The 13,478-nt window shown below is 35.2% G+C and overlaps 1 protein-coding gene across 14 annotated transcripts in view; it reads right to left on the reverse strand.

The window, feature by feature from the left end:
* Positions 1 to 13,478, reverse strand: part of CSPP1 (centrosome and spindle pole associated protein 1) — an 86,260-nt gene that overhangs the window by 16,386 nt on the left and 56,396 nt on the right. For all 14 annotated transcript variants that reach the window (XM_032469944.1, XM_032469956.1, XM_032469955.1 and 11 more), the window contains 6 exons: positions 12,434 to 12,546; positions 9,002 to 9,151; positions 8,448 to 8,594; positions 5,379 to 5,483; positions 3,537 to 3,603; positions 2,856 to 2,973 (listed from right to left, as the gene is read on the reverse strand). In XM_032469944.1, coding sequence (XP_032325835.1) covers positions 2,856 to 2,973; positions 3,537 to 3,603; positions 5,379 to 5,483; positions 8,448 to 8,594; positions 9,002 to 9,151; positions 12,434 to 12,546 — 700 coding nt within the window. The remainder of the gene's footprint in view (positions 1 to 2,855; positions 2,974 to 3,536; positions 3,604 to 5,378; positions 5,484 to 8,447; positions 8,595 to 9,001; positions 9,152 to 12,433; positions 12,547 to 13,478) is intronic.

Consider the following 13,478-nt stretch of genomic DNA (forward strand, 5'->3'; position numbering starts at 1 on the left):
CATGTGGGCTGGTGGTGCCGAGCACCAGAATCTCATGGAGGACAAGTTATCACATAAGATTTGCAAATGAGAAAACTGAAATGCTGCCTGGTTTCTCTTTCTAATTTTGGTTTGCCAAGAGAGAGCACAGTCTTAAATTTATGAATGAAAATGAAATAAATAAAATGTCAATAATCCATTACATTTAAATATGCATGTCTGAATATGGAAAGCTGCAATAAATAAGGTTATTTATAACATCTGGAAAGTAAATACAGAAAAACTACACTGACCTCTCAATTCCTTAGAAGTACTTCACCTACTATGGAAGAATTGTTGAAAATTACCAACTTGAGTTAACAATACTTTATTCAGCCAGTCTATGTCTTGAATTTTCCTTACCTTGTTTACTTAGCCAGCACATGCCTAGAGAATGCCCACAAAATCTAAGCAAAGCATAATTAGGTTAACATGATACATTAAAATCCTACCACATCCTGGCTCAGTCAGAAACAGCAGTATGAATTTAATGTGCATACAAATTGACAGACACAGGAACAACTACACATCTATTTATGACTTAGTTATATATTTATATTATCTCTGTCTACTAAGAGCTTGGTTTCTAAATACCATTCTTCAAGAGGAATCAGGACTCCTTAGGAAGAGGCTGATTCTAGGGCTAGGGCAGAGAATACACAAGATGATCCTGGAGCATCTTACAGTACCAGAAAGTAAGGAAGTGTTCAAAACACAAAAGGCTGAGACATGTCAAAGAGACACAGGAGCCAACATGAAAGAGCTCCTGATGGCCAAAGCTGCAACAACGTGAGCAACAACATGAACGCTGTACTACTGGATGATAACTCCAAGTACAAAAGAAATACACATGGAACAACAGTGATACAAATAAATGGCTAAATAACTAGAGAGAAGGAACAAATCTTTCTTACAGAAGAATTCTAAATAATATTCTCTAGGAGATGGGGTTTAATCCCACCACCTCCCAACCCCTGTGAGTATGTTGGACTGCATGATTCCAGTGCTATCGTGTGGATGTCAGGTACCTACCTGTGATGTGACGAGAAGCCTACCCTGTGCTATTCTTTCCAAAACCCCTTAACTCCAACCTAATGATGCAAAAACACCAGACAAATGTAGACTGGGGCACATTCTCCAGGATATTTGGCCAATAACCCGCTAGATTGTCAGTCATGAAACACAAGGAAAGACTGAGAAACTGTCCCAGACCAGAGGAGACTGGGAGACATGACAACTAAGTGCAGTGTGGTGCCCTGTACTGACTAAAGCTTGGAACATAAAGAGGACATTAATGGAAAAACTGGAGAAATCCATAAAGGCAGGAATTTAGTTCATGTAATGTTCCACGTCAGCTTAGTTGTGACAACGTATTCCCGTAACGCAAGACGGGAGAATTGGATGAGGGTATGTGGGAACTCTCTGTACTATGTTTGCAACTTTTCTACAATATAAAATCATTCTAAAATAAACCATTAAAAAAAACACCATTTAAAGAAAGTATGATAGTTACCCACTACACTGATTTTACAACCTAGTAAAAGACTGCAACCTGCAGTTTGAAGAACATCACTTTGGAAAATTTATGAGTTCTTTCGGCAAAAATGACCTGAAACGTTTGGTAGTCTGTAAGCTATTTTGCTGGAAATTAAGTATTTCAAAAAGCTTCATTGTTAAAAGAAAATATTAAAAATAATGTTAAAATGTAACTGTCTTTGACTACCCCACCTCCGAAGTTCTCTGTTCCTATTATCTTCCCCTCAAGGACCAGTTTTCTATGCCTGATTTTTCAGAAGACCAAGAAAGGGAAAGTAAGGAGGTTGTTTTTATAACTGTCTTGTTTAGACTCTCCTTCCTATCTTAGACTTCCTTATCACTTAGATGAGCTTATGAAGCAGCTTCTGCATCTGTCTGCCTTCTGTATGTTTGAATCCCAGATTAGTCAATTATTTTTCATTTGGTGATTTCTCTATAGTGAGACAGACAATCTGTCCCAAAGATAGAGCTTGAAGAATGGCCTACTCCCAATACTGATTTTTCTCACTATCTAATCCTATTAAACATTGCATGGTTAGGGATAATACTTTTGGTTTGCCTTTCAGAAGGTGCTACTTCTTTTTTTTTTTCTTTCTTCCTTTCCACTCCCAACCCCATCACCAATATAAATATATTACTGGCAGTACAGAGGGACAGTTAAAATGCTCACTTAAGTATTTTATATTAGGTTAAATCAATATTCATTAAATAGCCCATATTTTCACAGTGAATAGATTCAAAGTTATGGAGAAATGTTTTATGAAGGCAACTTTACCTACATAAAGTTGAAGAATGTGAATCAAGAAGCATATTAGCTAATTAGAGAAAGAGCTGCTTGGCAAGAAAAGAAGGAAAACCTACCACATACTACAAACACAAACAGACTGAAAAACAACATGAAAACTATCTGCACTTTCACGTATGACTGAAGCACTATGCTGTACACCAGAAACTGACACAACATTGTAAACTGACCGTACTTCAAAACAACAAAAACAACAACAAAAAACTAAGCTGAAAAAACATACACTATTTTGAATTAGTTGCACAGAGTCCCTCCACTAGAATATAATTTTTTAGCTAGATTTCTTTTGGGGGGGGAAAGGCTATTTTAGTCATTACAATTTCACCAATTACCCTTTAAAAATTTTTTTAAGCAGGCAAACTATCCATTCTAATAGATGTGGCTTTATAAGGATTACTCCTATTCCAAAACTGTAGAATTACTGGATAGGTTCTGATTCCTTCTCCTGAAAGAAAAGAACACGAGAACAGACAAAACAGTGCACTTTGAAACTCGCCTTATGTGAACTTCATCATCACTGTCCATGTGTAGCAACCGCCCTTGCAAACGCCGCTCTTCACTACGAAGCTGTTTTCTCATTTCTGATAACTCCATAATTACATTTTTTTTCTCCTCTGCAAATTCCCAAAGGTGAAAAATAAGACAGGTATATGAATGAAAGATTAAACATTAAACATAACCTGACTTATCATAAAGCTAAAATGCCCAGAGACATTTTTATGGAAGTTATTTTAATGCTTTATATATACAGGTCATGTCTATGAACATCATTAAGACCCACAAACACATTTCTGATAATACAGGAATTTCAAAAGTTAAGAAACACTCTTGGGGTGGGAGAGTCCAACTATAAAGGGGTAGCGGAACGAGTATCTCTTTGGTGATGGAGAGTTCTGTACCTCGATTGCGTGTAATTACAACACTTAACACATGATAAAAATGCATAGAACTACACACACAAACGCACATAAATTGGTGCAGGTTAAAACCTGACGAAGGTCAACAGAGCACGCCATCGTCAAGTTCCGGGTTGTGGTATCTGCACCACTGCGGGAAGCTGGGGCGAGGGTGCAGAGCATCTCTCTCCACTATTTTGCAACATTCTGTGTGAGTCTATTTTTCAAAGTAAAAAGTTTTTTAAAAAAGAGTAGATTACAGGTTTAATAGTTAACTCTACCTTCGGCCCGAAGCTGATTTTTCCTGGCAGGTACTGGAGGAGACTGTGCTCTGGACATGGAACTTTCCTGTTTAACAATCATGACAAAGATAAACTCAGTATGTCCTCCCCTATTCAGAATCTTGACAAAAAAGAATTTCTCAAAGTAACTACACGTAAGAGAAACCAAACTCCCCACCATTCTATCTATAAACTTACCTACATCTGTTTTTTCTTCCCATCTCAATGCAAGAGGCTCTGCCCCAAACAGATAATCCCTTCACCTATACTCCATATCGGGGAAGTGACTCCCAGCTCCTCCAACAAATACTCTTTTTTCTCCACCCTATTCCCCTCTTCAACCACCTTTCTTTCAGCTTATGCTTAAAAATCTCTCCCCTCTTTAAAAAACTTAACCTCACCCTTCATCACTATCTACTATCCATTCTCTTCTTCCTTCACAGCCATGCTTCTTTATAAAACAGTATGTGCAGGGAAGTATGGTACCTCCTTCCTTATTCCCATTCACTCCTAACCACACCTCAACTGCCTTTGCCTCTACACATCACTCCCACTAATACTGCCACCAAGCGATCCCCAAGTGACACATTCCATGGGCATTTTAGGCCCTTATTTAACTTGGCCAGTAGCACCTGATATCACTGCCACTCGCTGTCACTTCCTCTGTCTCTATTTCCTTGCTCTGCTTCTTAAATGTTGGTAATTCCATTTTTCCATCTTCAGCCCTCTTTTTTTCTCCTGAATGTATCCCAGACAATCATACTAATTAGACAAGCCATAATGCTAGTGTTTTCCAAAACTACAAATCCAGTCCAGAGCTCTTTCCTTAGCCATAAGGTGTTTTTTCAGCCGCTGACTAGATATAACCCCCGCCAGAAACTTGAAAGTTGTCACTGACTCCTACCCAGCACACAGTCAGTAAATACCACTATCCGTGTCTCTTAAATATATCTTGAAGTTGTCACCCCTTCTCAGTTTTTCACGTCACTGCCTCTGCTTAGGTCCTCAAAGTCTCACATCTGGACTTCCGCAAAAGCATCTTAACTTGTCTCCATGTTTATAGTCTTGATTGGCCTCCACAGTATATCTCCACACCACTGCCTGAGAAAACACTACGCAAGAAAAACATGGCCATATCACTCCCCTACTTAAAGTATTAACATGAATTCCCATAAATTATCCACCACAGACCTATTAAAATCAGAATCTCAGAGGGTGGGACTGAAGAAGATGTTTTAATATGTTTCTTTACCTATTCTGGTAATTAGCCTGTTTGATATCCACTGGCCTAAGGAATGAAGTGAAACCCCTTAGCTCCACACAATGCCCTGCATCCACCTGACTTCACCTCCTCTGCCGCCTGGCTGGGATCAGCAGACCAGACTCAACCACGCATTCCCCACGTGTGCCATGTGGCGAACAGTCCCCTCCAGGATTTTGCGTGTGCTCAAAGTCCCCCCTTCTCCTCCTCCTCCTTCTGGCAAATTCCTACTCAATCTTCAAGAGTCAACTCAAGGATCAATCCTTCTGAAACATTTTCGTAGCTCTCTTTTGATTGTAGCTCAGTTTAAAGTATAAGGAACTTTATTACAGCTAGCTAGAAGATATATTATCAAAGAAAAGGCCTATTTGCTAAATTAAGATTTGTCAAAAGAATTTAACTTTAGGGCCCTGAGCATTATCACTTACAACTGCAGCCACAGACAAATTAATGGAAACATTATCTGTATTTCAAATCTGAGAAAATGTAAACAAGCTAAATATGACAAATAAGAAAATATCATCCAATCCCCCCAATCCAAATAACTTAGCTAATAAGACAGACGAGTCAAAAGTACGCACCTGCACAAAGGAAGTTATAATGCTGTCAACTGAAGGCGGTCTTTGGAGTTTGCTTGCAATCCTGTTCTGAAGAGCAGGAACTACAGGAGAAGGCTGTCTAAAGTGCTGAGGGGGAAAAAAATATATATATATATACATGAACACATACACACACACCTCTAATAGTTAACAAGACCATCCAAGAAGTTCAGAATGCTATTGCTTTTTTTAAATAAAATATTTACCAAAAGTCTATAAAAATACTAGGATCACCATGTTGTACACCCAAAACTAACATAATATTGTAAATCAACTAACTTCAATTAAAACTACATGTATTTACTAAAAAAAGTCAGAAGTTTAATTTTATTAAGATCAAATACGTCAGTTATCAGATACAAAATACTATATATAAAATAAACAACAAGGTCCTATGGTATAACACAGGGAACTATATTCAATATCTTGTAATAGTCTATAATGAAAAAGAATATGGATATATATGTATGACTAAATCAGTATACTGTACACCAAAAACTAACATAACATTGTAAATCAACTATACTTCAATTTTTTTAAAAATCAGTTATGATAAACATAAATGGATTTAGATACTCTTATTAAAAGAATATGACTCTCAGAGTAGGATTAAAAATAATTCAACAACTGAAGTAAAGCAACAGCCTGCCAAATGTTGGGAAAGCAACAAAAACAAAAAAATAAGCCAAAGTAAAAACTGTCTTAATAATAAAAAGAAATAGGACAATACAGAAAACAAGAACTCTTTTCTGGAAAACAGCAGAAATCAACCTCTAAAATCTAGCTCCCTTCTCACCAAGTGCATCATGAATCGTGACAGGGTTCTATGTCTCCATAAGAAAATAAAACAGGGTTCCACGTTACAGTGTAATAAAGCCAACAGTTCCCAACTTCATATTAAAATCAAAATGCTGAAAACATAAAAACTCCCAACAAAATGCAATAATTATCTGGGTAAAAAAAGACCCAGACCAGAGTATAAGTGTGGATGTTAAATTGCTTATTTTGCACAGTACAAGATCAAATACTACTTTCACTGGTGACTTTGTTAAAGTCAGAAATGCATGAGAGGCAAAGTTGAAAAAAAAAAAAAAAAAAACCCTCTAGGTGACCACCAGCAGAATTATAAAGACAATCTAAACCTTCCAAAGGCCTGTAGAGGATGAAGCAAACAAAGTATAGTTTGCATGATAAAAAAACCAAGTAACTGTCAAGGAAGCAAAAACAAACAAAAAAGCCAGAAATTCAATTAATATAATCAAAATATACTGGTTATGATAAACAAATGAACTTAGATATCACTATTTAAAAGACTAACTCAGGTTAGGATACAAAAACAAATTTAACGAACTAGGTAAATATACAGACTAAATAAAAAATAGTGACATAAAAGTAAAAATTAAAAGTAGACAAAAATGTATATCAGGCCTACATAAATTTTAAAATGACAGCAATGATAATTTCAGAATTGAGGGCAAAATGCATTAAATGAGAAAAAGCTGATCTAAAACTTTATGATACTTCACAATTAAACTATAACAGTCATAAAATTATATATTCCTAAGAAATAGCATTTTTTTCTTAAACATAATTAAGAATGTGGCAGAAACACAACTGTGAAACTAATAACATTCATTTTCAGATAATCAGCTTTACAATAAATATTCTCTGCTTTCCACACAATTATGCTATAAACCAAACACTACTCTAAAAAACAAACTTAAAAAAAAACTTTAATTAAATTATGAATCATATGATACTTAGATGATATGCTTTAAAAGGCTGAGCATATATAGATTCAACTTTATATCCTAAGAATGAAGGTACTGCCTAACATTCCTGGAACACTGAAAATAAAAAATACAGATCTGACTTATAAATGCCCTTTTAAACAATGTTTCATAAAATTCAAATTGTGAATGCTTAGATTTCTATCACCATAAAACTCTGGGGTAAGAAATCAATGTATTCGAACCACTCAGAAATGCATCATGTTATCCACAGTAGGTTACACACTGAACAATGTACCAAACCACCTCATAAATACACCAGAGGAGCCCACTGGTTAAAAGTAATCTTTCTGTCAGTTCTATTTACAAGAAATAATATCTGTATATATCTAAATTTCTGAAAACAATTTTTCTTTAAATTAGGCTAAACTTAGAAGACATAAGGTTTTTCAAGGTGTGGTTACAGGCTAATTGCATCCAATCCCTAAGGGTTAGTAAAGCCAGACTGAGTAAATAAGGTACTTTGTAGATGAGACCCAAGAAGATGCATTTTTAGTAAGTCCCTAGTGATATTTATGCATACAAAATTTTAAACATAGTTTTGAAATATGAGCAAGGGTATGAGCTGGATCCTTGTAGGGGCAAACTGGCTTTCTAGGGAGAAAACTTCTAATAACTGATTCACGAACCTAATCATGAACATCAACTCCCATCTCAGAGATGTAAACTTCAAACCAGTCTTTGCTGAGCCACAAGTCTTTCTTTTTTAATTTCCAATCTGTCATGGACAGATGTGTAAAGCAGAGTAAGAATAAATTACAGCTACCCTTGAACAGTGCAGGTTTAACTGCACGGGTCAACTTACACAAGGACATTTTTCAAAGGCAAATACTACAATTCTGCAGAGCCAGCGGTCGACTGAATTCGCAGGTGCGCAGGAAGCGCAGGTGTGGAGGGCCAACCACGCGCTGTACAAGGGTCGGCTGTACTAGATAAATGAAAACTTTACGTTGACAAATTGCTACAAAAGTTCCCACTCAATTTTTACACTTACTCTCGTCATGAAGGAACAGTTCCTACAGTGCTAGTCTATAGACCATGGGAACAAGACGAAGAATGGCGACAGGAAGTAAACCCATTATGTTCACAGCAGTGACATCATCTAGCACAGGAAGTTCAGTGCGCGGCACCCAGACAGAGCAGCAGGATGAAAGGAAAGACGAAAAGCACCTCCGTGTTCTCCCGCCTGCTAACTGCTCCATCACTCTCACAGGGAAAGTGGTTAAACTATGGGTTTCATAGACATTTGTCTGAAACTTACCTTTGTTTCTTCCCCAACTATATTTTCTCTTTCATAGTAGTGCTGAAGTTGTAGGTTATGTTTTTCTTCTTCTTCTTTCTTCTTTCTTTCTGCTTCTTTTCGTCTTTCTTCAGCTAGCCGAATAAGCTCTTCATTTTTCAGCCTTTGCTTTAAAATAAAGCAAAAAAATATACTCCATATACATATTCTATAGTCCATTCAAAAACCTGCTGTCTTATTTGTCTGAAATAAAGAGATAAAATTGACGGTATAGAGGATACAGTAGTCTTTAACATAAAGAAACTGTCCGCTTAACAATAAAATGTTAGGCTTATAACATCTTAGTCAGCCTAAACTATTTTCTGGCTTTAAAAAAGTCAAAATTTACCTCTTTTCTTAATTTAAAATTTAGTCTTTCATTTTAATAAAGTAATATCCAATGAATGGATATTGATCTGATATTTCCTAAATGTATTCCAAGACTTCTCCTTTGTAAGTAATAAATATCTTTTCAAATCAAAATAAATATTTCACTTTCAGACTAAGTAGAAAAACAGAGCAGGGGAAAAATGCACCTCCTCCTCTTTCTCCCTTTTCTTTTCCTGTTCCTCTTCATACTCTTGCTGAATTCGTGCCCTCTGTTCTGCAAGCCGTTTTTCTTCTTTTTCTTCAGCAATTCTCAATCTCTCTCGCTCTGCTTCCTCTCTTTGTTTCTTTTCCTCAATCTGAAAAAATTAAACCTACTTATTCTTTTGTAAAACTATTGAAAAGTTAGAATATCACTTAATCATCCTAGTATCCTGTGACTTCAACATCTGCACCCTCTTTTTGTAAGTAAACATAAGTTCCTAAATTTTTCAGTTTCCTATATTTTAAAAATCCACATGATGTAATGTTAAGAGCTATGAGTAAAATTCCAGCTCCAACAGACTGTGTGACCTTAAGAAACTTTCTTGTTCAGTTTTGTCATCTAGAAAAAAGTTATTAATGTCAACATCTCAAAGGGATGCTCTAAGAGCTGAAATGAAATAATGTACATAAAAAACAAAAAAATTCCTCCTATATACAAAGTATTCAGTAAACAATTCATGATTATATTAGTCTATAATGACTGCTACTATTATGTCTCAATGTCCCTTGGCTTGATCAGGATCCCAAAACAACAGTGAAACATTTTAGCATAAGAATCCCTTCCCTAGAATGGCCTTCCTTCTCTCCCAGCTACTGGCAAGCTGCAAAGTGAACAAGGATTTTAGCCACAAGGATTCAAAATTAAGTTTTGTTTAAACACCACCTGGAGACTGCAGTGCTGAGTACTCTGGGGAAGTATTCTAAGGCGGAGTCAAAGATCTGAAAGGAAGAGGACTCTGAGAGATGGTCTACATCCCTCACGAACGAGGTAGAGAAGAACGGCAGCACGGATACTGGGTATTCATGACGCTGGTTTAAGGTAATGAGCAGATTTTCATCACTCTTAAGTATGGCTTGATTATGACTATTCATATTATTTTTACTGTTCTTGTCTGAATCTCCTCTAGCTTCAGGGTTGTTCTATTGAATACTGTCAATCTTTTGAGCTATAATAACTTTAATCTTCTTACATGTCCCATGATTTTACATGCTAGGATTTTTTTTCCAACACTTCTTTCTCACAACACTATTAAATATGTACAATCTTAATATTTAGTACTAAGCAGTGTATGTCATCACGTCTTTAATTACAGGAGCCCTAGAGAAAGCATCATTCATGATCCATACAACAAAACCTCACATTTAACACTCAGTTCACCCTTTTCCTACTCCATGAAAAAAGTAAAATCATAACCACAAGGCCACTCCTCCATTAATGGGTCACAATCATAAATGGATCATATATCTAATAATCCGCAGAAGTATCGTTTCAACAAAAACACTAAACAGCAATTCAAGAGAAAGAGGAAAGCTATCTTCTAGGTCAGTGGTTTTCAAACTGTACAATACAAAAGTATTTCAGGGTCCTGCAAATATTTTATTAGTTTTGTTAATTAAAATTGTAATTAAAACTGACATCTAAACACCCACATGTGTTATTTACCAAATTTTAACCACATGAAGACCTCTGCTGCACTAATTTTCATGGTATAACTTATTTGTGCAGACATGAAGCTAAGGCTTCCTTTGTCATCTTTGTGCACAGATTGGAACATTTTATAACATTTCTTCTCACATTTAAGTTTGGGGATACTTCTTGTCTGACACCATATTGTTGACAGTAATAATACCATTTAGTTATTCTATGTTTCCTTAGAGTTTGGGGTTAGATTTTGTTTGGGGGAAGAAGGAGGGTTTTAAAAGGCAGCTAAAAGAAAATACCTAAATCACCATTTTAGACAGTGGGAGAACTGAAGGCTGAACTTACTCTGAAACTAATACAGTCACAGCTTCCCCTACTACTAGTATTTTTTCCAGAGGAAAGACTTTCTTGAGCTCTCTACAAACGTACGTGTAGTACGTACAGACATGAAACTTAAAAGTCAGAAGGCTTCGGTTCAAGCATTGGCCTCACAACTTGCTAGCTCTGCCACACAGGTGAACGTCAGCCTATGTTTTAATTGCAGGTCTTAAAATAAAAATAGTAATAACTTCCTCAGAGGGTTTTGAGGTTTAATAAGACACTATTTGTGAAAGTACCTTACAAATAATAAAAGGCTAAAAAATTGCAAGATATATTTATTTTCCCCTAAATTCTACCCTAGGCCATGCTAACAGTTGCTAAGTATAATAGGAGCTACGTAATTTTGACTTGCTGTCATTATGGGCAATACATGTACTGATTCAAGCTCAACAGGTAACTCTGACCCTCAATCTGCTGATAACCTGACATGAGTGCCCAGCACCCTTGGGATCTCTGTTGCTACTCTCTCACACTCAATTTCTCTATTCATTGTTGATCCTTAGAAAGGTCTTTCCATTCATTTCCAATGTCACCACTCCAGTAAAATACCCCTCCTTCCAATCTTTTAAATCCTCCAAAAATACATCCTCAACAGTAATGCCAGGTCAATCATCCTTAATTAAGACTACATCCACTATGTCACTGCCTTATTTAAGAATCCACAATAATTAGGATTAGAAAGGTGGCATGTTTGAGTAGAATGTCTTTAAGAAGAATTGTTTAAGAGGTTGGGATTAGACTGGATAGCATTAAACATTAGACCAAGGAATATGGACATTTTCTGTAGAAAAGAAAAGCTGCTATCAGGTTTTGAATTAAGAATAACATGAGAAGTCATATCAAAGGAAGATTAACCTGGACAGAGTATCAATCTGACTTCGGGATTAAGCATGGGTGTGGAGGGGAGGAAGATAAGGAGAAAAATATTGTTGAGCCCCCTATGGGCAGGTCTCTCATTCCGGCTTCATCCCAAGGGTGGACACAGTATGAGAGTTCAATAAATCCGTTTGCTTAATAAACACCTGATGTTCAAGTGTCTTCCTTTGGTCATTTCTACTATTTTAAATGCTATTTGTTTACATACATAAATGGGGCAAATAACTGCAAAATGTGATTACATTTAATATTTATTTACTTACAAATTATACAACTGAGTCAAGAATATCAAATCATTTAGGAAAAAATTCATTATTTTCTACTAACACACAAGCATCTAGAAAGATACTCTATGACTAATAGGTGAACATTTTATTAAGTCTTTCAGTTTCAGAAATTTCAGCATTCTTTTAACAATGATTTAGTAAAATTTAAAGATTAAATTTTAAATCTTAAAAACTTAAAGATTAAGTCAACCAGTATATCTAATATGTCTCCTTGTTCCTTTTTCAGATAAAAGAACAGAATAATAATATAAATGAAATAATAATGATAATATAATTTATAGTTGATATAAATTATTTCAGGTAACTGAATGGCATTTTAGAATTTATTATCTTGCATAAAAAATCTTTGCAAGTTTAGTTTATTAAAATTCATATGAAACTTTGAAATTATTGTCAAATAAACATTTTACCTGAAAACGAAGAAAGTTCTTGTATAACTCCTGCTGTTTAATTTGAAGTTCAGTTGGAGGCTCACAAAATATATTTCCCCGAGCAAAAGGAGAGTTCTGTGTTTGCATATGACCTTGAAAGAGAAATTTGCAAAAACATACCATTAGCCAATGCTTAGAAACCGTACAGGTTAAAGAACGAAGACTCTACTAATAAATTCAAATTTTGAAAAAAATGTGCTAAATACAGTAGTCCAACGGTTAAAATCAGAAAAAGAAGGCTGAGATTAGAATCTAAAGACCAGATGAAAAGTAAAGAGAGAAAGAAAAATGGTGAAACTAAAATAAAATTAATGGATAGTTGAAAAACCGTAACATATCTATACCAGAAAGACACCGGGGAAACATAAACATTAATAGCCTAGACAACTCTCATTGCAGCAAAGATTTAGAGTAAAATTTACAGAGGGAAAAAAGGTACATGTTTAAGTTCTTATGCATGGATGTAAATATCCTTTTCTTAAGAATATTGCCTAATTATATACTAAAATGTATTAGGTATACACATATAAAAATTGTCTAAAATTGTTTTAAAAAATCAGTAATTCCAAAAGTTGATTCCCATCCATGGTTTAAACAACAGATTAGCAAGTCAGCTCTAAACATTCCTACAAATTAGAATGACTGTTTTAATCATTGCAATAATTTTTATCTTAAAATTCTATTGGGTTAATGAGATATAAACATGAACAATAAAAATATGCTATTTATTACCTAAAAATAGTATTAAACATTTTGGGAAAGGAAAAAAAATTATTCCATAAAATCAATCTGGAAAATAATTATACCTCAGGGGTCTTTTTGAGTGCAGGAAAAAAAATTGATATTTAAATTTAAGCCTCATATAACTTTTTAGTATTATTTTTTAGTCTCTTTATACCATCAATCTAAAGCATTTATTTCTCTCACTCATGTAATACGTATAGGCTGACTGCTTTGCAGTTTAGCTTTTAGGTCTATTTTGCCTTTGTATTTAAATTTATTAATACGTATCTGAATAGATCAG

This window comes from Camelus ferus, chromosome 29 (assembly GCF_009834535.1).
Source record: "Camelus ferus isolate YT-003-E chromosome 29, BCGSAC_Cfer_1.0, whole genome shotgun sequence".
Lineage (NCBI taxonomy): Eukaryota > Metazoa > Chordata > Mammalia > Artiodactyla > Camelidae > Camelus > Camelus ferus.